The sequence below is a fragment of the Somniosus microcephalus genome, chromosome 4 (genome assembly GCF_052327205.1).
Source record: "Somniosus microcephalus isolate GS21.2 chromosome 4, FLI_Smic_1.0, whole genome shotgun sequence".
Taxonomy (NCBI): Eukaryota; Metazoa; Chordata; class Chondrichthyes; order Squaliformes; family Somniosidae; genus Somniosus; species Somniosus microcephalus.
In genome coordinates this window covers 64,798,707-64,824,815 of record NC_140990.1, presented here as the reverse complement: position 1 = coordinate 64,824,815, position 26,109 = coordinate 64,798,707, and the positions used below count along the sequence as shown (strand labels likewise).

General features: G+C 48.6%; 1 protein-coding gene across 1 annotated transcript; it reads left to right on the top strand.

The window, feature by feature from the left end:
- The first annotated feature begins 1,195 nt into the window (after nt 1-1,195).
- On the top strand, nt 1,196-25,870 carry LOC147119077 (uncharacterized). The gene is made up of 3 exons (XM_085984025.1): nt 1,196-1,229; nt 1,916-3,482; nt 25,292-25,870. Exons 1-3 carry the CDS (start codon nt 1,196-1,198, stop codon nt 25,845-25,847), a joined length of 2,157 nt encoding a protein of 718 aa, XP_085840151.1. The 3' UTR covers nt 25,848-25,870.
- Nucleotides 25,871-26,109: the final 239 nt, after the last annotated feature.

Below are 26,109 nucleotides of genomic sequence, written 5' to 3'. Positions count from 1 at the left end.
AAAAAAGCATACGGGATCCTGGGCTTTATAAATAGAGGCATAGAGTCCAAAAGCAAGGAAGTTATGATGAACCTTTATAAAACACTGGTTCGGCCTCAACTGGAGTATTGTGTCCAATTCTGGGCACCGCACTTTATGAAGGATGTGAAGGCCTTAGAGATGGTGCAAAAAAGATTTACAAGAATGGTTCCAGGGATAAGGGAAGAGGGACTTCAGTTACGTGGATAGACTGGAGAAGCTGGGGTGGTTCTCCATAGAGCAGAGGAGGTTGAGATTTGATGGAGGTGTTCAAAATCATGAGGGGTCTGGACAGAGTAGGTAGAGAGAAACTGTTCCATTGGCGGAAGGGTCGACAACCAGAGGACACAGATTTAAGGTGATTGGCAGAAGAACCAAAGGTGACATGAGGAAAAACTTTTTTACGCAGCGAGTGGTTAGGATCTGGAATGCACTGCCTGAAAGGGTGGTGGAGGCAGATTCAATCACGGCTTTCAAAAGGGAATTGGATAAGTACCTGAAGTAATGAAATTTGCAGGGTTACGGGGAAAGGGCGGGGAGTGGGACTAGCTGAAGTGGTCTTGCAGAGAGCCGGCACGGGCTCGACGGGCCAAATGGCCTCCTTTTGTGCTGTAACCATTCTATGATTCTATAAAATATTAGAAAGTTTGTTCCACAGAAGCACGGGTTTTATCTGCTTTTATTGATGAATTTAAAAAGTCTCTATTAAAACCTGAGCCAGTGTGTTGTGAGACAAAGAGTCTTGTGTCCAATAAGGGGAATAAAGGCCCACAGCCTCCCCTGGCCCTGGGCCCTGAACAAGGGACTGGAGAAACTCGCTGCCCTGCGGATCAGACAATCAGCCGGCGCTAGTCCCGCCCCTCGGGCTCCCCGACTGGTTGGAGGACCCGCCGCCGGCTCGCTCCTCCAGCCCCGCCCCGCTCGCTCCCTATTGGTCGGAAGCTCCCATCAATCAGGCCATGGGCCCTGGTCATGTGTCCCCGAGGAGATCACATGGCCGTCCAACTGACCCCGGTCCGGGGCCTCGCGGACTCTCAGGTTTTTCTATTTCTCTTTATTCTCTCCCGATCCACCCCTCCCCTCCACACCGCGCGATTCTCCACCCAATCGGAGCGGAGAAAACTCACTTTGCGTCACCGATCGCGACTCTGTAACCGCACCAAGGCCTTTTCCCGGAATGCCCAGCACCCACTGCGTCCAGCTGGATCCGAGTGCGCAGGCGCAGCTCTGAGTGGGGGAGGGGGGTTGGTATCCTCTGGGCATGCGCAGTTATTACCCGTGGTGACCGGGAGGGGTCGCTGTGCCGGACGCGACCCAAACCGCCGACCCGCCTGCGCATGCGCGGACTCTCGGCTGTCAATCAACCATCAGCCAGAAGAGGTCGCTGGTGAGACCAGTGAAGAAAGAAAGACTTGCATTTCTATAGCGCCTTTCACTACCACCGGACGTCCCAAAGCGCTTTACAGCCAATGAAGTACCGTTTGAAGTGTCGTCACTGTTGTAATGTAGGAAACGCAGCAGCCAATTAGCACACAGCAAGCTCCCACAAACAGCAATCTGATAATCGGGGATTGTAGGTATTACAGCCGCCATTACTGCTGATCCTTTCAACCAACCTGTGCAGCAGCTGGGGCCTGAAAATCAGCTTCACTGCCCCTAGGTTCGGAAAGGGGAAAATTAAACAACAGTTTGCCTCTGATCCTTTTCTGATCTCAATTTACAGGGTTATAGAAGTGGAGCAGTTATAGGCGGGAAGCTCAGACCAAAGATCACGTCAAGATCTGACAGAGTCGCTCGATTCATCAGGACCTGAATATCATCGGCCTTTGCGCATGGAAGGAGAAAGCAGCGATCGCAGCGATGACAAACCGCACACGTGTTCGGTGTGTGGACGCAGATTCAGCCGATCGCCTGACCTGGCGAGACACGTGCACTGTCACATCGGTGAGAAACCGGGGTAAAGGTGGGGACGGCAGGAAGGGATTTAGTTACCCATCTGCATTGGAAGTTCAACGGCGCAGTCGTACCAGGGACAGTCCGTTCACCTGCTCCGTGTGTGGAAAGGGATTTGTTTGTTCATCCCACCTGCAAACACACCAGCGAGTTCACACTCGGGAGAGACCATTTCAGTGTTCTGACTGTGGGAAAAGCTTTAAAAGCCCCGGGGAGCTGAAGAAACACCAGCCTGTTCACACTGATGTGAGACCCTTTAACTGTTCTGAGTGTGGGAAGAGCTTTAAAAGCCCCGGGGAACTGAAGGGACACCAGCTTGTTCACACTGACGAGAAACCCTTTAACTGTCTTGACTGTGGGAAGAGTTTTAAAAGCCCCGGGGAACTGAAGGGACACCAGCTTGTTCACACTGATGAGAGACCATTTCAATGTTCCGACTGTGGGAAGAGCTTTAAAAGCCCCCAGGATCTGAAGGGACACCAGCTTGTTCACACTGATGAGAGACCATTTCAGTGTCCTAACTGTGGGAAGAGCTTTAAAAGCCCCCAGTATCTGAAGGAACACCAGCGAGCTCACACTGATGAGAGGCCGTTTAACTGTTCTGACTGTGGTAAGAGCTTTAAAAGCTCTGGGCAGCTGAAGGGACACCAGCGAGTTCACACTGGGGAGAGACCCTTTAAATGTTCTGACTGTGGGAAGAGCGTTAAAAGGTCCGGGGATCTGAAGGGCCACCAGCGAGTTCACACTAACGAGAGACCCTTTAAATGTTCTGAGTGTGGGAAGAGTTTTAAAATCCCCCGGGAGCTCAAGCAACACCAGCGAGTTCACACTGGGGAGGAGACGTTCACCTGCTCCATGTGTGGGAAGGGATTCACTCAGTCATCCACCGTGCAGACACACCAGCTTGTTCACACTGACGAGAGACCCTTTAAATGTTCTGACTGTGGGAAGAGCTTCGAAAGCTCCGGGGAGCTGAAGAAACATCAGCGAGTTCACACTGGTGAGAGCCCGTACACCTGCTCCATGTGTGGGAAGGGATTCACTGAGTCATCCCACCTGCTGGAACATCAGCGAATTCACACTGGAGGGAACCCCTTTAAATGTTCTGACTGTGGAAAGATCTTTAAAAGCTCCGGGGAGCTGGAGAGACACCAACACCTACACACTGGGGAGAGGCCGTTCACCTGCTCCGTGTGTGGGAAGGGATTCGCTCAGCCCCAAAACCTGCTGGTACATCAGCGAGTTCACACTGACGAGAGACCCTTTAAATGTTCTGACTGTGGGAAGAGCTTTAAAAGCTCTGGGGAGCTGAAGGGACACCAACACCTACACACTGGGGAGAGGCCGTTCACCTGCTCCGTGTGTGGGAAGGGATTCACTCGGTCATCCATCCTGCTGGCACATCAGCGAGTTCACACTGGAGAGAGCCCGTTCACCTGCTCTGTGTGTGGGAAGGGATTCACTCAGTCATCCCACCTGCTGGCACATCAGCGAGTTCACACTGGAGAGAGGCCGTTCACCTGCTCTTGTGTGTGGGAAGGGATTCATTTAATCATCCAACCTGCTGGCACATCAGCGAGTTCACACTGACGAGAGACCCTTTAAATGTTCTGACTGTGGAAAGATCTTTAAAAGCTCCGAGGAACTGAAGAGACACTGGCTCCTCCACACTGGGGAGAGGCCGTTCACCTGCTCCATGTGTGGGAAGGGATTCACTCAGTCATCCACCCTCCTGTCACACCAGCGAGTTCACACTAACGAGAGACCCTTTAAATGTTCTGACTGTGGGAAGAGCTTTAAAAGCTCCAAGAACCTTAAGAGTCACCAGCGTCTTCACACTGATCATAGAATCTAATAGCACAGAAGGAGGTGATTCGGCCCATCGTGTCTGTGCCGGCTCTTTGAAAGAGCTGTCCAATTTAGTCCCAAACCCCAGCTTTATCCCCAGAACTCTGCACACTAGTCCTCTTCAAGTACATGTCCAATTACCGTTTGAAAGTTCCTGTGGAACCTGATTCCAGCATCCTTTCAGATGGTGCGTTCCAGATCTTAACAACCCTCTGTGTGAAAACAATTCTCCTCATTTCCCCTCTAGTTCTTTTAGCAACTATTTTAAATCTGTGACCTTTGGTTACCGACCCACTTGCCAGAGTGAACAGTTTCTCCCTACTTGCTCGATCAAAACCCCCTCGTAATTTTGAACACCTCTATTAGGTCTCCTCTTAACCTTCTCTGCTCTAAGGGGAACAATCCCAGCTTCTCCAATCTCTCCACATAACTGAAGTCCCTCATCCCTGGTACCATCATGGGCAACCTCCTCTGCACCCTCTCCAAGGCCTTGACATCTTTCCTAAAGTGTGGTGCCCAGAACTGTACACAAGACTCCAGCTGAGGCCAAAACCCTGCAGCTGTACAAAACCCTGGTTCGACCCCACCTGGAGTACTGTGAGCAGTTCTGGGCACGACACCTTAGGAAGGATATATTGGCCTTGGAGGGAGTGCAGCGTAGGTTTACCAGAATGATACCCGGACTCCAAGGGTTGTTACGAGGAGAGATTACACAAATTAGGGTTGTATTCCCTAGAATTTAGAAGGTTAAGGGGTGATCTGTTCAATGTTTTCAGGATATTAAGGGGAACAGATAGGGTAGATAGAGAGAAACTATTTCCGCTGGTTGGGGATTCTAGGACGGGGGACATAGTCTAAAAATTAGAGCCAGACCTTTCAGGAGTGAAATTAGGAAACACTTCTACACACAAAGGGTGGTAGAAGTTTGGAACTCTCTTCCAGAAATGGCAATTGATGCGAGATCAATTGTTAATTTTAAATCTGAGATTGATGGGCTTTTGTTACCCAAAGGTATTAAGGGATATGGGCCAAAGGCGGGTGTATGGAGTTAGGTCACAGATCAGCCATGATCTCATTGAATGGCGGAACAGGCTCGAGGGGCTGAATGGCCTCCTCCTGTTCCGATGTTCCTAACTAGCGATTTGTAAAGGTTTTGTTGTGTATGTACCTTTAAGAGAATAACTGGTCTCAGACTGCAGTACCGGCAGTGACCACCCCTGTATAAAAGGCGCTAGTGAGCCTCTGTTGTTTTCAGTTTCACTATTGACTTCCATCAGTAAAGACTTGTTTTGTTCAACTCCTGCTGTCCGTGTCCCAATCATTCACGGACATAATACTGGCGACGAGCAGATACGAACTTACCTACAGTCTGCACCACCTCCTGGGATCCATTCCTACAGCGAAGTGAGCAGAGGTCGAGGCCAGAAAGAAAAGAAAGTAAGAGGCAGTAGAAACGGGCGGCGACCGTGGGCATCCGCCCCTGTGTTAGCGGAGTTGAAGATTGCTGGAGAAGCTGTCGAAAGCGGGGCCTGGTTCCTGTCAACGGTGCTTCAGCTAATCGGGCTGGTGGCAGGTAGTACACTGATCCTTCCTGGGCTGCGGCGGTCGCGAACTCGAGCGGGTGGCTTGCAACGGGGCCGAGCAGCGTTGTCGGGAACAAGAGAGAGAGAGAGTGGAGCACATAGGGCGCGGCCGGTGCTACGAAGCCGGGCTGCGTATAGACCCGAGAAGAGGGAGGCAAGAGTCCCACGACGGGAAAATAATTTAAAAAATATATATATTAAACGCACAAGAAACCGCGAGGAGCTGCAGGTTGCAACGGGAACCGCGGAAAGCAGCGCTAGCAATAGCGGGGAAGAAGGCAAAGCGCGGGAGGCGCCAACTTAATCAGCGGGGAATAAGGCAAAGCGCGGGAGGCGCCATTTTGTTAAATCGGGGAAGAAGGCAAAGCGAGGGAGGCGCCATTTTAGATTTGCAAGATGCCGAAGACTGGCTGTATCACTGCTTTTGATAATACAATAGAGGACTGGACCACGTATGTGGAAAGAGTCGAGGTATATTTCGAGGCAAACGAAATAGCTGATGAGAAAAAGGCATCGGTATTGCTAAACGTAATGGGCGCTAGAACGTACAGCCTATTGCGGGACCTGATTACTCCAGCCAAACCAAAGGCGAAGAATTTTAACGAAATTGTTGCTGTCCTACAGGAACACCTAAACCTTGCACCGCTGTTGATAGCAGAAAGATTTAAATTCCACAGGAGAACTCAGCATAAAGATGAGAGCAATGCTGAGTACCTTACGGAACTACGCAAGCTATCAAAGCGCTGCCAGTTCGGAGAAGGACTGGCAGATACCCTACGGGACAAATTTGTCTGTGGACTCCTGAGTGAAGGAACACAGAAGAAGTTACTCTCAGAGAAAGAGCTGACGCTAGATAAGGCTTTCAGCGTGGCAGTATCGTTAGAAGCAGCAGCCAGGGGAGCTGCAGAAATTCAACAAAAGCCACAGGAATACGGCACCCACGAAATGACACGGGGATTTGCAAAATGTTATCGCTGCGGCAGAACCAACCATGACCAGAAGGACTGCTGGTCCAAAGACAAAATATGCAGGCAATGCGGAAAGATGGGACACATTGCACGAGTTTGCAAGTCTGGGAAGAAGAGCAGCGACAACAAAAAGGCTACTAAGGGACCGTACAAGAAAGTACAAAAGATGACGGACAGTAGTTCCGAAGACCAGATGAGCGATAGTGAATCCGGGAACAGGAGACTAAGCTGTCTCAAACTTCACAATGTAATCGCAAAAGAGGATCACCGAACCATTTGGGTCACCCTCACGATAGCAGGGTCCCAAGTTAAAATGGAATTGGATACAGGATCAGCGCTAACCGTCATGAATCGACGAGACTACGAGCGGCTATTCTCACACATACCCTTGAGAGAGACATCCATCGTCTTGACGACGTATATGGGGCAAAAAGTATACCCGAGGAAAAATAAGGGTGCCTGTCGAATACAACGGCAAGAAAATACGGAAATTGTATCTCTACATACTGCCAAATGGTGGACCACCGTTATTGGGACGTGAATGGATCAGGAAGATAAACTTAGATTGGCACTCCATTCATGCAATGACGGTGGACGGTAAAAAAGATGAAGACGTCACTCCTGGACGATTGTCAACAATCTTAGCTAACGCCAAAGAGGTATTTCAACAAGAACTGGGCACGCTTAAAGGCGTAACCGCCTCGATAAAAATAGAAGAGAATGCAGTTCCCAAGTTTTTCAAAGCAAGACCGGTACCATATGCAATTCGCCCAGCCGTCAAGGCAGAGCTGGAGAATCTGGAGAAGGCAGGCGTGTTGTCTAAGGTCGACTGGAGCGAGTGGGCGACACCCATCGTTCCTGTCATGAAGAAAACGTTAAGCAATAAGTCCAGGGAGCCAAGGAAGATTCGCATCTGTGGGGATTTCAAGGTGACGGTGAACCCAGTCCTTCACACAGTACAATATCCTCTTCCAAGGATAGAAGACATCTTCGCCTTACTGTCTGGAGGGAAGCGTTTTACAAAAATTGACCTAGCACAAGCATATTTGCAGATGGAGGTTGAAGAGTCCTCTAGGAAGTATCTCACGATAAACACTCACAAAGGTCTTTACCAGTATCATCGATTGGTATTCGGAGTAGCATCGGCTCCGGCGATATGGCTAACAGCGATGGAACAAGTCCTGCAAGGGATTCCGGGGACTCAGTGTTACTTGGACGACATCCTTGTGACTGGTGAAGATGACAGTGAACACCTTAACAACCTAGAACAGGTGCTCACTAGACTACGGGAACATGGGCTACGAGCCAACCGCCCCAAGTGCGAGTTTTTTAAGAAACAGATATCGTATTGTGGCCACGTGATTGATGAAGAGGGGTTACATAAGTCCCCTGACAAAATTGAAGCGGTTGTTAAGGCCCCAGCACCTGAAAATGTGTCGCAACTGAGGCATTCCTCGGATTGGTGAATTACTACCATAAGTTTTTGCCGAATTTGTCGACAATTCTGCAACCACTGAACGCCCTGCTACGAACGGGGGTAGCATGGAAATGGAGCGATGATTGTAAGCGGGCCTTTCAGAAGAGTAAGGACTTAATCACTTCAAGGGAAGTATTGGCTCACTACAACCCAGCACTGCCGATCAGACTGGCGTGTGATGCGTCTCCCTACGGCATTGGGGCGGTACTGTCACATAAATTCCTTGATGGTTTAGACAAGCCGATAGCTTTTGCGTCACGCTCGTTAACTTCTGCCGAGCGTAACTACGCCCAGATTGACAGAGAGGCCCTCAGCCTAGTGTGGGGGGTGAAGAAGTTCAATCACTACCTGCACGGTCAAAAATTTACTCTACTAACCGATCATCAACCTCTTGTCTCCATTTTCAACCCTCAGAAGGGAGTTCCGATAAGGACAGCACAACGGCTGCAGAGGTGGTCCCTTTTCCTAGGGGCACACCAATATGACATCGAGTACAAAGGAACTAAACAGCATGGGAATGCTGATGGATTGTCTCGCTTACCGTTGCCGACGGTGGAAGAAGAAGACCTTGCATTGGATCCAATGGAGTTATTCCACTCGACCATCGTCGAATGTCTCCCTGTGACGAATGCAAACATAGAAAAGGAAACACGGAATGACCCGACACTATCACGGGTCTATGATTTAACAGTGAAGGGATGGCCAGCACATGGCGAACCACTGCTGCCAGCATTCTCGCCGAGAAGAGAACAGCTGTCAGTGTGCAGAGGAACCTTGATGTGTGGATCCAGAGTAGTAATTCCACCTAAGTTGACGGATAGAGTGCTCAATGAGCTTCATGAGGGTCATCTGGGTGGGGTAAAAATGAAGAACTTAGCCAGAGCGTTTGTGTGGTGGCCGGGAATCGATAGAGAAATCGAAGAGATGACCAAGGGCTGTGCAGGATGCCAGAAGGTCCAAAACGCCCCACCACAAGCTCCTCTGCATCCATGGGAGTGGCCCTCATCTCCATGGCAAAGGGTGCACATTGATTTTGCTGGTCCCTTCATGGACTCGATGTTTTTAATTGCGGCGGATGCACATTCAAAGTGGCCAGAGGTAATAAAAATGTCCTCAACCACCACGGAAAAAACTATCACAGTTTTATGAACCATATTCGCCAGGAATGGGCTGCCTGAACAGATTTGCTCTGACAATGGACCACAGTTTGTGTCTGAAGAGTTCCGGAGGTTCTTAAAGAACAATGGTGTTAAGCATTACACATCTGCCCCATATCATCCAGCCACTAATGGATTGGCCGAGAGGTTTGTCCAAACATTCAAGAAAGCTATCAAGGCAATGTGTAATGAAGATATACCCCTACAACACAAGGTGGACAACTTCTTGTTTGCCTACCGGAATGCGACACATGCGGTTACCAACCAAACTCCAGCCATGATGTTCTTCAATCGAAGACTACGATGCCGCTTGGATTTGGTTAAGCCAAACGTCCGAAGAGATGTGGAGAACAGGCAGTTTCAGAATATGAATGAAAGGCCGACCAGGAGTTTTAAGATAGGTCAACCAGTTTTGGCCCGGGACTACCGCACTGAGAAATGGCCGCCAGGAACGATTTGTACACGGCAAGGACCTCTCATGTATACCGTGGACGTTGGAGAGAGCATTGTAAGACGCCATGCTGACCAGATTCTAGAGTCACTGGAAAACGTCAACTCCACACCACGATCTGATACACCTGGCAATGAAATCGACATACCAATTGCAGCTACCGCAGAACCGGTGATATTGGAAGCAGATGAACCAAACAACGACATTGATCCCGACTCAACATTGCCAGAAGAACCTGATACCCCAAAGAGGCGTTATCCAGACAGAATCAGGAAGCCTCCTCAAAGACTGAACTTATAATTGCTTAAACTTAACCAATGTATCTAGCAACCGTAATTGTGATTGTAATTAGTTATCACTTAGTTGTTAAATGAATGTTATGTACTGTTTATCTAAAAGGGGAGGAATTGTTGTGTATGTACCTTTAAGAGAATAACTGGTCTCAGACTGCAGTACCAGCAGTGACCACCCCTGTATAAAAGGCGCTAGTGAGCCTCTGTTGTTTTCAGTTTCACTATTGACTTCCATCAGTAAAGACTTGTTTTGTTCAACTCCTGCTGTCCGTGTCTCAATCATTCACGGACATAATAGGTTTAGTGTAACTTCCTTGTTTTTGTATTCAATGGCCCCATTTACAAAGCCAAGTATCCCATACGCTTTCTGAACCGCCTCACCAACTTGCCATGGCACTTTCAAAGATTTGTGAATATGGACCCCCAGGTCCCTCTGCTCTTGCACCCCCTCAAAATAGTCCCATTTAGATTATACGACCTCTCCCTGTTGTTTCTCCCAAAGTGCATCACTTCACCCTTATCCTCATTTAATTTCATCTGCCTTGTGTCTGCTCATTTCACAGTCTGTCTCTGTCCTCCTGAAGTCTGCTACTACTATGCTCACTATTTACAAAGTTGCCAAGTTTTGTATCATCTGTAAACTTCAAACTTGTACACCTATACCCAAGTCCAGGTCAGTTATATATAACAAGAAAAGCAATGGTCCTAATCCTGACTCCTGGGGGAACCCACTGCATACTTCCCTCCAGTCAGAAAAACATCCCTCAGCACTACTCACTGTCTCCTCTCCCTTAGCCAATTATATACCCAAATTACCATCAGCCCTTTAATTCCCTGTGCTTCTATTTTCTGAGTAAGTCTCTTATGTGGTACTTTATCAAATGCCTTTTGAAAGTCCATATATACAACATCTGCTGCACTACCTTCATCAACCCTCTGTTACTTCATCAAAGAACTCAATCAGTTTAGTCAGACACGATTTACCTTTAACAAATCCATACTGGTTGCCCCTTATTAACCCATGTTTCTCCAAGTGAGAATTAATTTTGTCCTTGACAATGGTCTCTAGTCATACACCCATCACTGACATTAGACTGATTGGCCTGTAGTTACCAGGTTTATCCCTCTCCCCTTTTTTAAACAGGGGCGTGTGGCGGAGCCACCAAGAGACACTGGGCAATCAGTAATTATTCCTTTAACTGCCATGTAGTGCAGCTGTGGACTGCACCTTTAAACTGTATGTAGTTTCTTGCATTTTCCCGTCATGACGTCATGACGCCGATCACGTGACCCCTAGTTGGCGCGGAGAGCGTGATGACATCATGATGTCAGCTTCCAGTATTTAGTAGCAGTCTTAGAGAGGCTGTGAGGCTGCACAGACCTGTTTACATCTGCTCCTGTAGTTTTACCAGTGAAGTTGTTTGTTTATTAAACTTGGTTATTTTGTTTCACTGCGTCGAACTTCATTATTCGGATAGGAATTTCCGTTCCTACATTGGTGACCCCGATCTCGTCGGACAACTTTCGGCGAGATACTTATAATGAACACGAACGCCGTTGCCCTTAAATTGCCACAGTTCTGGGAACAGCAACCAGCAGCATGGTTTTTCCAGGCAGAAGCCCAGTTTGCACTCCGGGAGATTACAGCGGATTCGACCCATTATTATTACGTGGTTTCCGCTCTCGACAGCGCCACGGCCTCGCGGGTCGTCAGCCTCCTGGGCAATCCACCAGCAGAGGGCAAGTATGAAGCTCTAAAAACTCGTTTACTACAGGTGTTTGGTTTAAATAAGTCGGAGCGTGCATGCAGGCTTATTGCTATGCCCGGTCTCGGGGACTCAAAACCATCGGAACTGATGAGCCAGATGCTCACGCTTTTGGGTTTGGAGCCCCAATGTTTTTTGTTTCGAGAACTCTTCCTCTGCCAGCTACCTGAGCCAGTTCAGGCAGCCTTGGCCAGTTCTACGATTACGGACTGTGCCGAGCTTGCTGCAGAGGCAGACAAGATTTTTACGGTCACACAGCAGAGTTGTGCAGCCACGAGGCGCCTTTCCCCTGTGCGAGCAAAGTCCAGCCCTCCTCCAGCAGGCTGGTGTGTGTACAATGCCCGTTTTGGCACCAAGGCTCGACGCTGCCGTCCTCCCTGCAGTTTCGCTGAAAAAAAATCTCCAGCAGGCTCGCAAACATCGATGAGGATGACAGGGTCTGACAAACACACCCAGTTCACCATGGCAGTCGGTTCAGCGGGAAAACGCCTCTACATTACTCATTCCAGGACAGGGCGACGATTCTTGTGTGACACTGGTTCTCAGTGCAGTATATTGCCAGTTTCAAAGCTAGATCTACAATCCGGCGGTCACGGCCCTTCCCTCGAGGCAGCCAATGGTGCGGCCATTCGCACGTTCGGTAAACGGACAGTTAATTTAACTCTTGGAGGTCAACGTTTTGTGTGGGAGTTTATAACGGCTAAAGTATCACAGGCCATCCTGGGGGCTGATTTTTTCTGTGTCTATGGTTTTCTGGTCGACGTCCAACATTGTCGACTCATTAATGCGTCTACTTTCCACGCGGTGCCTTGCCACCGCAGCACCGCTGTCTCCTGGTCGGTTGCCTGTGCGGTTCCATCGCAGGACGGGTTTAGGCGCCCACTCGGCGAGTTCCCGGGGCTCACCAGGCCTACATTCTCGGCAGCAGTCGCGAGGCACGGTGTGGCGCATCACATCACCACAACGGGATCGCCTGTTTACGCTCGGGCACGAAGATTGGAACCCGGAAAGCTTGCAGCCACAAAGGCAGAGTTTCAGACCATGGAGCGCCTTGGGATTGTCCGACGCTCGGATAGTCCTTGATCCTCCCCACTACACATTGTACCTAAACCAGGTGGCGGATGGAGGCCTTGCGGGGATTACAGATGCCTTAACGAAGCCACTATGCCGGATAGGTATCCAATACCGCATATACAAGATTTTTCGGCTCATTTGGCTGGCAACTCAGTATTTTCCAAAGTAGATCTCGTCCGTGGATATCACCAAGTTCCTGTGCACCCTCAAGACGTCCCCAAAATGGCGGTCATCACACCGTTTGGCCTTTTTGAGTTCCTCCGCATGCCGTTTGGATTGAAAAATGCGGCTCAGGCCTTTCAGCGACTCATGGACTCTGTGTTACAGGATCTTCCCTTCATTTTCATTTACTTGGATGACATTCTCATCGCTAGTAAGGATAAGGAGGAGCACATGGCTCATTTACGTACACTCTTTGCCCGTCTCAGCCAACATGGCCTCATCATAAACCTAGCCAAATGCCAGTTTGGGTTAACCAGCATTGACTTTCTGGGGCATAGGATCACCTCAGAAGGCGCCGTACCACTGGCCACCAAGGTAGAGGCAGTTACGGCATTCCCGCGGCCTCACACACTCAAATCTCTTCAGGAGTTCCTGGGGATGGTAAATTTTTATCATCGTTTTGTCCCCAAGGCAGCCCAATTGATGCAGCCGCTGTATGAAGCACTCAAAGGGAAGTCGGGTAAAGATGTTATCATTTGGACACCACAGATGGACCAGGCGTTCCTGGACGCCAAGGCGGCATTGGCAGACGCAACTATGCTTGCACAACCACTCCTGGGCGCGACCATCGCCCTTACTACCGATGCCTCCGATTACGCCATCGGGGCGGTTCAGGAACAATGGGTTGATGGGACTTGGCAACCATTGGCCTTTTTTAGCCACCAACTGCGCAAGAATGAGTGAAAATATAGCACTTTTGACAGGGAGTTGCTGGCCTTGTTTTTGGCCATCTGGCATTTCCATTTTCTCCTAGAAGGGCGCCCATTCACTGTATTCATGGACCATAAGCCGCTCACTTTCGCAATGGCCAAAACGGCGGAGCCGTGGTCAGCCCAGCAACAGCGCCACCTTACATTTATATCTGAATTTACGACGGATTTACGACATGTGTCCGGCAAAGATAATCTCGTGGCTGATTGCCTTTCGCGTGCCCCAGTCCAGGCAATTCACCTGGGAATCGATTTCGTCGGGTTGGCGGAAGAACAACTGGCAGATCCCGAAGTTCAGGCGTATCGGACCATGCCTTCTAGCTTGCAGGTAGCTGATGTTATGTTCCAATCAGCAGGAACCACGCTCTTGTGTGACACATCCATGGGAGTGCCCCGGCCCATTGTGCCAGTCGAATGGCGTAAGAAGATTTTTCAGGTTATACATGGCTTATCACACCCGGGGATGCGAGCTTCACAACGACTTATGTCCCGCAAATTTGTTTGGAAGGGAATGCATTCAGACGTTCGGGACTGGACAAACAATTGCGTGGACTGTCAAAAATCAAAGGTCCATCGTCATGTTAAGGCTCCAGTGGCCATCTTTCCGGTGCCTGAACGCCGGTTCGATCACGTACACGTGGACTTAGTGGGTCCCCTCCCCACTTCGCGGGGTTTCATGCATCTCCTGACAATGGTGGACCGTACTACCAGGTGGCCAGAGGCAATTCCCTTGGTCGCTACTACTACAGTGGACATATCCAGGGCGTTTATTTCATCGTGGGTGGCCCGGTTTGGGGTGCCATCTGACATCTCCTCTGACCGAGGTCCACAATTTACGTCAGAGTTGTGGAATGCAGTTGCACAGGGCTTGGGTACCAAGCTGCACCGTACCACCGCTTACCATCCGCAAGCGAACGGTCTATGTGAGAGGTTTCATCGGTCTCTAAAGGCGTCCCTCCGTGCCAGCTTGCGTGGTCCCAACTGGGTGGACAGACTCCCTTGGGTGATGCTAGGCCTCCGTACAGCCCCCAAGGATGACCTCCAGGCTTCATCGGCTGAGTTAGTCTACGGTCAAGCACTTCGAGTACCAGGGGATTTCCTCCCTCCACATACAGAACCGTGGTCGCCTGCTCAGCAGCTCCTTCAGCATCAAGAGGTGGCAAAGAATTTCCTGCCTATTCCAACCTCGCATCACAACCTACAGAGGCCTCATGTTCCAGCAGAACTTATGAGTTCCGATTACGTTTTTATTCGGCAGGATGCTCATAGAGATACACTCAGACCACCTTATGCTGGACCGTTTCGTGTCATCTCAGCGGGAGAGAAATTTTTCACGAAGTGGGAGGTAAGTCCGATACCATCTCTATCGACCGACTTAAACCAGCCCATCTCGATCGGAGTGAACCAGTGGTTGCTGCTCAGCCACCTCGCCGTGGACGACCACCGTTGGCTGCTAGACCAGTTATGCAACAGCCTACCATTGAACTGCCTGCTTCTGCCTCATCCTTGCCTACACCTTCTGCTACTGTTTCCTCCACCTCAGATGCACCGCTTCAGACACAGCCAAGCACCGGCTCGTCTCCCAACGTTCCACCGTCTGAAGTTCGTAGTCGTTCGGGTAGAATCATTAAACCTCCTGTTCGTTTGACGCTGTCTGTTAAAGAGAATTCTGGGGGAGGCGCCTGTGGCGGAGCCACCAAGAGACACTGGGCAATCAGTAATCATTCCTTTAACTACCATGTAGTGCAGCTGTGGGCTGCACCTTTAAACTGTATGTAGTTTCTTGCATTTTCGCGTGGTGACGTCATGACGCCGATCACGTGACCCCCAGTTGGCGCAGAAAGCGTAATGACATCATGACGTCAGCTTCCAGTATTTAGTAGCAGTCTTAGAGAGGCTGTGAGGCTGCACAGACCTGTTTACATCTGCTCCTGTAGTTTTACCAGTTAAGTTGTTTGTTTATTAAACTTGGTTATTTTGTTTCACTGCGTCGAACTTCATTATTCGGATAGGAACTTCCGTTCCTACAGGTGTAACATTTGCAATCCTCCAGTCTTCTGGCACCACTCCCATATATCTGAGGGAGATTGAAAGATTGTGGTTGGAGCTTCTGCTATCTCCATCCTAGCTTCCCTCAGCAATCTAGGATGCATCACATCTGGACTGGGTGACTTGTTAACTTTGAGTGATGACAACCTATTTTGCACCTCCTTTCTATCCATTTTTATCCAATTTCTCTACTCCCCCCTCCTCTACTGCGACATTAACTTCATCCTCTTCTTTTGTGGAGACAGATGCTAAGTACTCATTCAGTACCTCAGCCACGCCCTCTGCCTCCGTATGATGAGCTCCTATTTGGTCCCTAATCGGCCCCACCATTCCTTTAACTATCCTTTTACTTTTGATATGTTCATAAAAGATTTTTGGGTTCCCTTTTCCGTTACCCACTAATCTGTTCTTGTATTCTCTCCCTTGTGTCAGCTGTGGCTCAGTGGGCAGCACTCTCTAGGTGGGAGGGGCTAGGAGTGAGCAGGTGTTACTGGTTGCCTAATTGCAGCTGGGTGTTGGAGGGAGTTTTGTAAAAAGTTGGTGGTGGGATTTGAGGTGACGTTCAGTGGCCGTGAGGAGGTAGAAAAACTGCTGCTCAGTCTGAAAGTTGGGGAGAAATTCTTGGAGGTGACTGCTATATTCAGAGGAGGTGGTGGTTTCATTTTTGAACTTGCCTGTGTACATCGAGGACGAAGTGCTGAGCAAAAAGTTGGAGTCATGGGACATTAAAATCTGTTCTGAAATAAAGAGGAGGTACTATCCGGGAACACGGGTAGCAGACGGAACCCGGTATGTAAAGGTGCGGTTCCCAGAGGGGGTGAGGTCTTTGCCGTACAGTATGAAGTTCGAGAGACTGGAGGGAGTGCAGTACTTTCGTGTGCTGCACGGTAACCAAGTAAAGGTGTGTTACTGTTGTCTGGGACATGACCATCTCGTAAGAAACTGTCCTGATTTGTATTGTTACAATTGCGGTGAGTCGGGACATATCGCTCGGAGCAGCAAGGCGGAGAGCTGTGGGGTGTGTCACAAAGGCCCCGCCCGCTGTGAGTGTGTGGCAGAAGGGAGCGAAATGAGTGATGAGGAGATGGGAGAAGGAGCAGGAGAGGAGTGTGGAACGGCCGGAGGTGCGGTGCAGTCGGAGGACACAGCCGGTAAAATGAAGGAAAAAGGAGCACAGGAAGAGGCAGAGGATGGTGGAGCGGAGATGGAGATGGCGGAAAACACGGCGAGTGCTTTGGAGGGGAACAAAGACAGCAGCGGGCAGCGAGGGTTGAGTGCAGACTCGAGCCTTAGTGCAGTTCGGCTCCCCCTGGGGAGTCTGGTGTCTGCGGGGGGAGAGGAGGCAGGAGCGGGGTGTGTGGTGGAAGTGAGTGCTCCGGGGAAAGGCGGGGAGTCGGATATTTTGGTGAGCGGGAGGGGACAGGGCGGGGAGAGGGTGCAAGAAGCAGGAGCCTTAAAGGGACAGCAGGATGGGATCGGCGAGATAGAGACGTCAGAAGGGAACAATTTAGGTGCACCATTGTCCCATGGAGTGAGGGAACAAGGTGCAAGGGTCAGAGGTGATGTGGTCGAAGGGAGCAGCACATCTGACGGGGAGCAGGATTATGTATCTGACGGGGAGCAGGCACAGGGGGTTGCAGAAGAGCTTGAGAGTGAGGAATTAGAGGGGGACAGAGACATGGAAGTCGGGGATGGGAAAGGGAAAGGTTAGTGAGGGGCAGAAGGAGGGAGAAAGGGCAGCTCCTGGGTCCAAACTTAATGCAAGGAAGAGGCTGAAACAGTAGGGAGGGGTCAAACAGGAGGTGAAAAAGAGCCGGAGGCTGCAGGAAAAAGCAACAGCTGTCCGAAAAGTTGAGAAGGAGCATGAGTGGGGGGGAAGAGCCAGAGATTAAATGATGGGGAGATTATCAGGCATACTTCCCTTCTTTGGAGCCATGATTACATTGGTCTCAATTAATATGAACGGACTGAGGGATGAGAAGAAATTGCAGCAGTTGTTGCAGGGTTTTAAAGGCACGGACTTGTTGTGTTTGCAAGAAACCTTTTGGGATGAGGATATTCTAGAAAGAGTTCAGAAGGTTTGGAAGGGAGAGGTGTTTGCAAGTTGTGCAAACAATAACCGTAGAGGGGTGGCTGTTTTGGTGAGTTCGTCCATAGAAGAGAATGTTGCCTTGGTGGACAAGGACCCTGAGGGGAGATTTTTACGGCTAAGGGTAAAAATGGAGGGATTTAATTGTGATCTCTTTAATATCTATGCACCGAACGACCATTGCAAGCGTCGCGAGTTTTTTCGGGGGTTATTCACTGAAGTGGCAGAGGTGGAAAATCCTTGTATAGTGGGGGATTTTAATGTATTTTTATCTTGGATGGACATTTCAGCCCAGATGACCTTTAAAGATGATAACTCCAGAGGGATGATTGTAAAAATGATGGCAAATTTAAATTTGAGAGACTTACGGAGGGACCGGAACCCCATAAAAAGGGAGTTCTCCAGAGCAGGTTGGGTGGGTGATGTTTTAAAACAGAGCCGAATAGATTTTGTGTTAATGCAGGAAGGGTTAAGTTAGGAGGTGATGGAGATTTATTATAAAAAAGTATTTTTTAGTGATCACTCGGCTTTGGTTCTTAGAATTAGGAACAGCAGAGTTAAGATCGGTTCAGGGGTGTGGATTTTAAACAATCAATACCTGAAAGAAATTGCTTATAAAGAAGGGATTATAAATATAATAAAGAATGCTCGGAAGGAACTTTTGTTCTTGAAAGAAAGAAGAGTTTGGTGGGACAATTTCAAATATGAGGTTGTTATGGGAAAAAGAGGGTGGTAGCTAACCGGCATCGAGAAGAGAATATAAACAAAAGGTTTACGGATGTCTGTAAAGCAGTTGACAGAGGGGATAAGGGAGCTGAGACTAAGTTCCGGGTACTAAAGGAAGAGTGGGAATTATTGCAAGCTGAAAAATGCAAGGGGGCCATTCTCCGTGCAAAGGTTAGAGATGCATTGGAGGGCGAAAGATGCACTAGATATTTTCTAGAGCAAGAGAAGCTGCACCAGGCTGATACCTGGGATGGCAGGAATGACGTATGAGGAAAGATTGTGTCGATTGGGCTTATGCTCACTGGAGTTTAGAAGAATGAGAGGGGATCTCATCGAAACCTATAAAATTCTGTCACGCCTGGACAGACTAGATGTAGGAAGGATGTTTCTGATGGCCGGGGAGTCCAGAACCAGGGGTCACAGTCTAAGGATAAGGGGTAAGCCATTTAGGACTGAAATGAGGAGGAATTTCTTCACCCAGAGAGTGGTGAACCTGTGGAATTCTCTGCCACAGAGGGCGGTGGAGGCCAATTCATTAAATATATTCAAGAAAGAGTTGGATATATTTCTTAAGGCTAAAGGGATCAAGGGATATGGGGAGAAGGCAGGGACAGGGTACTGAATTTGGATGATCAGCCATGATCTCCTTGAATGGCGGAGCAGGCTCGAAGGGCCGAATGGCCTACTCCTGCTCCTATCTTCTATGTTTCTATGACAGAGATTATCGTTAATTGAGGAGTTGAAGGTTGGGGAGAAGATCATTCATGAAAGTGAGGAGATTTTAGAGGCGGCTAGCAGCTTCTATCAAGAGCTATATACAAAAGAAGACATTTCCAATTTGGAGATGGAGAAGGTTACTGCTTTTATTGAAGAGGGTTTAAAGGAGGATGAGAGAAGCATGTGTGATAAAGAAGTAGGATTAGCGGAAATAAAAGTAGCAATAAGTGGAATGAAGGGGGGGAAAAGCCCAGGGTCCGATGGACTAAGTGCAGAAATTTATAAGGAATTTTTTGAGATTTTAAGTCCATTGCTCTTAGAAGTTTTTAAGGAAATTAAATTTGAGGGAAGCCTGGCCCCATCTATGAGGAGAGGTATCATAAGCTTAGCTTATAAAAATAAAGGGGATAGACGGTATCTGAAGAATTGGAGGCCCATCACACTATTAAATGTGGATTATAAGATCTTGGCGAGGGTTATGGCAAATCGTTTGAAGGTGTTACCGGAGATAGTTTGGCCCTCTCAGTCCTATGGAGTCATAGGCCGGGACATCGCAGACTCTGTGGTCTCAATCCGAGATGTGATAGAGAGTGGGAGGGAGGCTTATGTATTAAAGATAGATCAAGAGAAAGCCTTTGATAGGGTCTCTCATGAGTTTTTATTGAAGGTTTTGGAAGCATTTGGTTTCAAGGAAAATTTCATTCAGTGGATAAGGATTTTTTATTCAAACATATTTAGCTGTGTTAAATGTAATGTTTTTTTATCTAAGTATTTTCTGATACAGAGATCAGTGAGACAGGGTTGTCCCCTGTCCCCATTGCTGTACACATTGGTAGCAGAACCATTAGGTTACATGATGCGAAAGAAACAAGGTGTAGTTGGGATTGTGGTCCCCAGTTCTGGGCTGGTGTCGGTGATACACCAATATGCAGATGACACAACCTTAACATTGAGAAATGGGGAGTCAGTGAGGAAAGCTACGGATGTAGTGGAGGAATATTGTAGAGCTTCAGGTGCCAGAGTGAATTATAGTAAGTCCCAATGCCTGGTTGCAGGGAGGGGTAGGGGGGAATGGTTGGGGGTATGTCCCTTTAAGGTGGTGGAGGTTTTGGAAGTTCTGGGGGTGCGTATGGAGTGCAAGAAAGACAGGGAAGAAGTGGATCGATTAAATTGGGAACCGAAGGTTATGAAAATTAAAAAGATTTTGGGAAGATGGGAAAGAAGGTGGTTGAAAGTGCAAGGAAGAGCGACAGTGGTGTCTGCTCTCCTGCTATCTAAGCTATGGTACTTATTGACGGTGGAGGATATTCCTGAGTGGGCAGAAAAGTCCATCCGAGAGGCTTGTGTGAGGTTTTTATCGGAAGGGAAACCAGCCTTGGTGGCTTACAATACCATCATTGGACGGAGAAATCAGGGAGGACTCAATTTCCCAGATATTGCTTTGAAGAAAAAATCCTTTAGAATCAAATGGATGAAGAGATTTCTTCAGAAGCCAAATACAAGTTTTTGGAAAAGTTCTTTTGAGCATTTTTTAAAATGAAGTGGGATAGGAGGGCAGATGATATTGTATATGGAATACAATAATATGTTTTTGAAATCAATTAAACTTCTCCCTAGGTTTTATAAGGGGATTGTAGAGACTTGGGCTCAATTTTTAAAAAGTGTGCAGTATATGCCCAAGGGGGCTGAGGAATTTTTAGAACAGCCCTTATTTTTGAATAGGTGGGTCAACATCGAAGGAGAGGTTTTATTTAATCAAGCTTTTATAAAAGCTGGGATTATATCTGTGAAAGATGTATTATACGAGGTGATTCCAGGTTGGTTGCCGGAAGCGATAGTGAGGGACATGGTGTGGGAGGAGGATCAGGAGGTAGAAGGAAAAGCAATAGGAATCATGTATGAGAAGATTGTGAGGGCAATGCCACAGGATTGGATGGAAGAAATAAATGCGGAAATCTCCAAAGGAAGTAAAATGCGTCCCGCTTTTCCAAGCTTTGTACTGGAGAAAAGGGAAGAGTTGGTCCAATTTGACAACTGTAATACTCGAGATTTCTATGAGGTATTCAGAGAATGGAGATTCAAGACACCTGCTGGTCAGGAGTTTTGGCAGAGTATATACCCACAGCTGGACTTCAACAGGATTTGGAAGGGTGTGTGGGCGAATTTTAAATGCCCAGAATGGATTGAACTGGATTTCAAATTGGCTCATAACCGGATTTTTACCATGACGGTCTTGTGCAAGATTGGACGAGTGGAGGCGGCAACTGTCCAATGTGTGGGACACAGGATGAGACTCTGTCCCATTTACTGGTGTTATGTCCGCAGTTAAATGACTTTAAGTACTATGTTTGACAGTTGTGTGAAGCTTTTTTGCTGGGTGGGGACCGAAGAGCGAGAATGGGAATCCCGTGGGACTCAATTTTGAGATGGGGATTGCAGGAGAGTCTGCCAGAGTCTAGCAGAGCGGCAATTAATTTAATGTTCAGTTTGGCTAGATTCGTGATTGTGCAAAGAAGGAATGCTCTGTTTTTTAAGGGGAGGAGAATCAATCTAAAAGAGTATTTTAAATATAAGCTAAAAGATCATTATAAGGCTCTGTGGATGTTTTATTCAGAAAGGAATTTAAGGACAGTATTTTACAACCAATTTTTAAAGTACAATCGATTAATATATGTTACAGGTGACAAATTAAGCTTCAGGTTTTGATGTTAAAATGTGGTGGCGGAATGGCTGTGCAGAGCGGTGGAATTGATTTGTATCATACAATGTAATGATCACGATGTTGTAAATGTTCTTAATGTTCAATAAAGTATAATAAAAAAAAAAGTGGGTAGCACACTTGCCTCTGAGTCAGAAGGTTGTGGGTTCCACTCCCACTCCAGGGACTTCACAGAAACACAGAATCACAGAAACCCCACAGTGCAGATAGAGGCCATTTCGGCCCATCGAGCCTGCACCGACACATATCCCACCCGATCCCCGTAACCCCTACACAACACATATCCCACCCTATCCCCGTAACCCCACGTATTTAATCCCCCTAACACTAAGGGTCAATTTATCATAGCCAATCAACCTAACCCGCACACCTTTAGACTTGAGCACATAAAGCTAGGCTGACACTCCAGTGCAGTGCTGAGGGAGTGCTGCACTGTCGGAGGTGCTGTCTTTCTGATGAGACTTCAAACTGAGGCCCCATCTGCTCTCTCAGGTGGATGTAAAAGATCCCATGGCACTATTTTGAAGAAGAGTAGGGGAGTTATCCCCGGTGTCCTGGCCAATATTTATCCCTCAACCAACATAACAAAAACAGATAATCTGGTTATTATCACATTGCTGTTGGTGGGAGCTTGCTGAGCACAAATTGGCTGCCGTGTTTCCCACATTACAACAGTGACTGCACTTCAAAAGTACTTCATTGACTGTAAAGAGCTTTGAGACGTCCGGTGGTCATGAAAGGTGCTATATAAATGCAAGTCTTTCTTTCATATATCCTTTTTCAATTTCCCCCGCACTCTCTGTATTCTCCTGGTTTTTGACGGTATTCTGTACCTGACATTTGTCATAAACCTCCTTTTTCTGTTTAATTCTAATCTCTACATCCTTTGTCATCGGGAGCTCGAGCTTTGGACGCCCCATCTTTCCTCCTTATGGGAATATGCTTGGTTTGTACCCGGTGTCAAATTTTGTTTTATAACGTTCCCGTGAAGCGCGTTGGGACATTTTACTACATTAAAGATGTTATATAAATACAAATCGTTGTTATTGTCTGAAACTAACAAATTCCACAGAGGAAAAATAACAGTATTTTTACTCTCAAATATTAAATATTTTGTTCCACGAGGTTTATCTGCTTTTATTGATGAATTTTAAGTCTGTATTAAAACCTGAGCCAGTGTGTTGTGAGACAAGAGCCTTGTGTCCAATAAGGGGAATAAAGGCCCACAGCCTCCCCTGGCCCCGGGCCCTGAACAAGGGACTGGAGAAACTCGCTGCCCTGCGGATCAGACAATCAGCCGGCGCTAGTCCCGCCCCTCGGGCTCCCCGATTGGTTGGAGGGCCCGCCGCCGGCTGGCTCCTCCAGCCCCGCCCGCTCCCTATTGGTCGGAATGTCACGTCAATCAGGCCGCGTGCCCGGGTCACGTGTCCCCGAAATCACGTGAACCGTCCAACTGACGCCGCTCGGTCCGGGGCCTCGCGGACTCTCAGGTTTTTCTATTTCTCTTTATTCTCTCCAGATCCACCCCTCCCCCCCACCCCGCGCGATTCTCCACCCAATCGGAGCGGAGAAAACTCACTTTCCGTCACCGATCGCGACTCTGGAACCGACACCAAGGCCTGTCCCCGGAATGCCCCGCGCCGACTCCGTCTGACAGGATCCGAGTACGCAAGCGCAGCTCTGACTGGGGGAGGGGGTTGGTCTCCTCTGGGCATGCGCGGTTATTACCCTTGGCGACCGGGAGGGGTCGCTGTGCCGGGCTCGGCCCAAACCGCCGTCCCGTGTGCGCATGCGCTGGATCTTGGCTATCAATCAACCATCAGCCAGAAGAGGTCGCTGGTGAGGCCAGTGAAGAAAGAAAGACTTGCATTTATATAGCGCCTTTCACCACCACCGGACAACCCAAAGCGCTTTACAGCCAATGAAGTACCGTTTGAAGTGTAGTCACTGTTGTAATGTAGGAAACGCAGCAGTCAGTTAGTGCACAGCAAGCTCCCACAAACAGCAATGTGATAATGACCAGATAATCTATCTTTTTGTTATGTTAATTGAGGGATACACGTTGACTAGGACACCGGGGATAATTCCCCTGCTCTTTCCCACATTTTAACAGTGACTACACTCCAAAAGTACCTCGTTGGTTGTAAAGCACTTCAAGACGTCTGCTGGTCATGAAAGGCACTATATAAATGCAAGCCTATCTTTCTCGAAATAGTTCCATGGGATCTTTTACATCCACCCGAGAGAGCAGACGGGGCCTCAGTTTAACATCTCATCCAAAAAACGACACCTCCGACAGTGCCGCACTTCCTCAGCACTGCACTGGAGTGTCAGCCTAGATTTTTGTGCTCAAGTCTCTGGAGTGGGACGTGAACCCACAACTTTCTGACTTAGAGGCAAGAGTGCTACCAACTGAGCCACTGGCTGACACTAAAGAACAAGCAGTTCTGATGAAGGGTCATCGACCTGAAACGTTAACTCTGTTTCTGTCTCCACAGATGCTGCCTGACCTGCTGAGTATTTCCAGCATTTTCTGTTTTTATTAAAGAAACGAGGCAGTGATTGCTGACAGGAAGAATGTTGGGTCATTCTGTACATGCGCACCTCCCTGGCGGCTGAGTCGAAACACCGACTCGCCCCCACCTGAGCCACGCACGCGTACCAGATGTTGCGGCTCCGCATACGTGCCCAGTGTTCCAACCGCGGGGTTTTGTGCGCTGAGCATGCGCGTTGTGGACTGATCGGGACGGGCGATTGTGGAGCAGGAGGGAGAGCGCGGGGGCCATGAGCACATGCGCAGGACTCAGTGTCAACAGAGTGCTTTCTGGAGCGCCGGGGCTTGTGGGTATTCCAGCCGCCATTGCTGCTGATCCTTTCAACCAACCTGTGCAGCAACTGGGGCCTGAAAATCAGCTTCACTGCCCCTAGGTTCGGAAAGGGGATAATTAAACAACAATTTGCTTCTGATCCTTTTCTGAACTCAATTTACAGGGTTATAGAAGTGGATCAGTTACAGGCGGGAAGCTCAGACCAAACATCAAGTCAAGATCTGACAGAGTCGCTCGATTCATCCGGACCTGAATATCATCGGCCTTTGCACATGGATGGAGAAAGCAGCGATCGCAGCGATTACAAGCCGCACACGTGTTCAGTGTGTGGACGCGGATTCAGCCAATTGCCTGACCTGGTGAGACACGTGCACCATCACACCGGGGAGAAACCGGGTAAAGGTGGGGACGGCGGGAAGGGATTCAGTTCCCCGTCTGCATTGGAAGTTCAACAGCGCAGTTGCACCAGGGACAGTCCGCTCACCTGCTCCGTGTGTGGAAAGGAATTTGTTTATTCATCCCACCTGGAAACACACCAGCGAGTTCACACTGATGAGAGACCATTTCAGTGTCCTGACTGTGGGAAGAGCTTTAAAAGCCCCGGGGAGCTGAAGCGACACCAGCTTGTTCACACTGATGAGAGACCATTTAACTGTTCTGACTGTGGGAAGAGCTTTAAAAGCTCCGGGGAGCTGACGGGACACCAGCGAGTTCACACGAATGAGAGACCATTTCAATGTTCTGACTGTGGGAAGAGCTTTAAAAGCCCCCAGTATCTGAAGCAACACCAGCGAGTTCACACTGATGAGAGGCCGTTTAAATGTCCTGACTGTGGTAAGAGCTTTAAAAGCTCCGGGGAGCTGACGGGACACCAGCGATTTCACACTAACGAGAGACCCTTTAAATGTTCTGAGTGTGGGAAGAGCTTTAAAATCCCCATGGAGCTCAAGCAACACCAGCGAGTTCACACTGGGGAGAGGTTGTTCACCTGCTCCGTGTGTGGGAAGGGATTCACTCAGTCCTCCAACCTGCTGGCACATCAGCGAGTTCACACTGACGAGAGACCCTTTAAATGTTCTGACTGTGGGAAGAGCTTTAAAAGCGCCAGGAATCTGAAGGAACACCAGCTTGTTCACACTAACGAGAGACCATTTCAGTGTCCTAATGTGGGAAGAGCTTTAAAAGCCCCGGGGAACTGAAGGTACACCAGCTTGTTCACACTGGGGAGAGACCATTTCAGTGTTCTGACTGTGGGAAGAGCTTTAAAAGCACCCAGGAACTGAACGGACACCAGCTTGTTCACACTAACGAGAGACCATTTAGTGTCCTAACTGTGGGAAGAGCTTTAAAAGCCCCGGGGAACTGAAGGGACACCAGCTTGTTCACACTGATGCGAGACCATTTCAGTGTCCTGACTGTGGGAAGAGCTTTAAAAGTTCTAAGAACGTTAAGGGACACTGT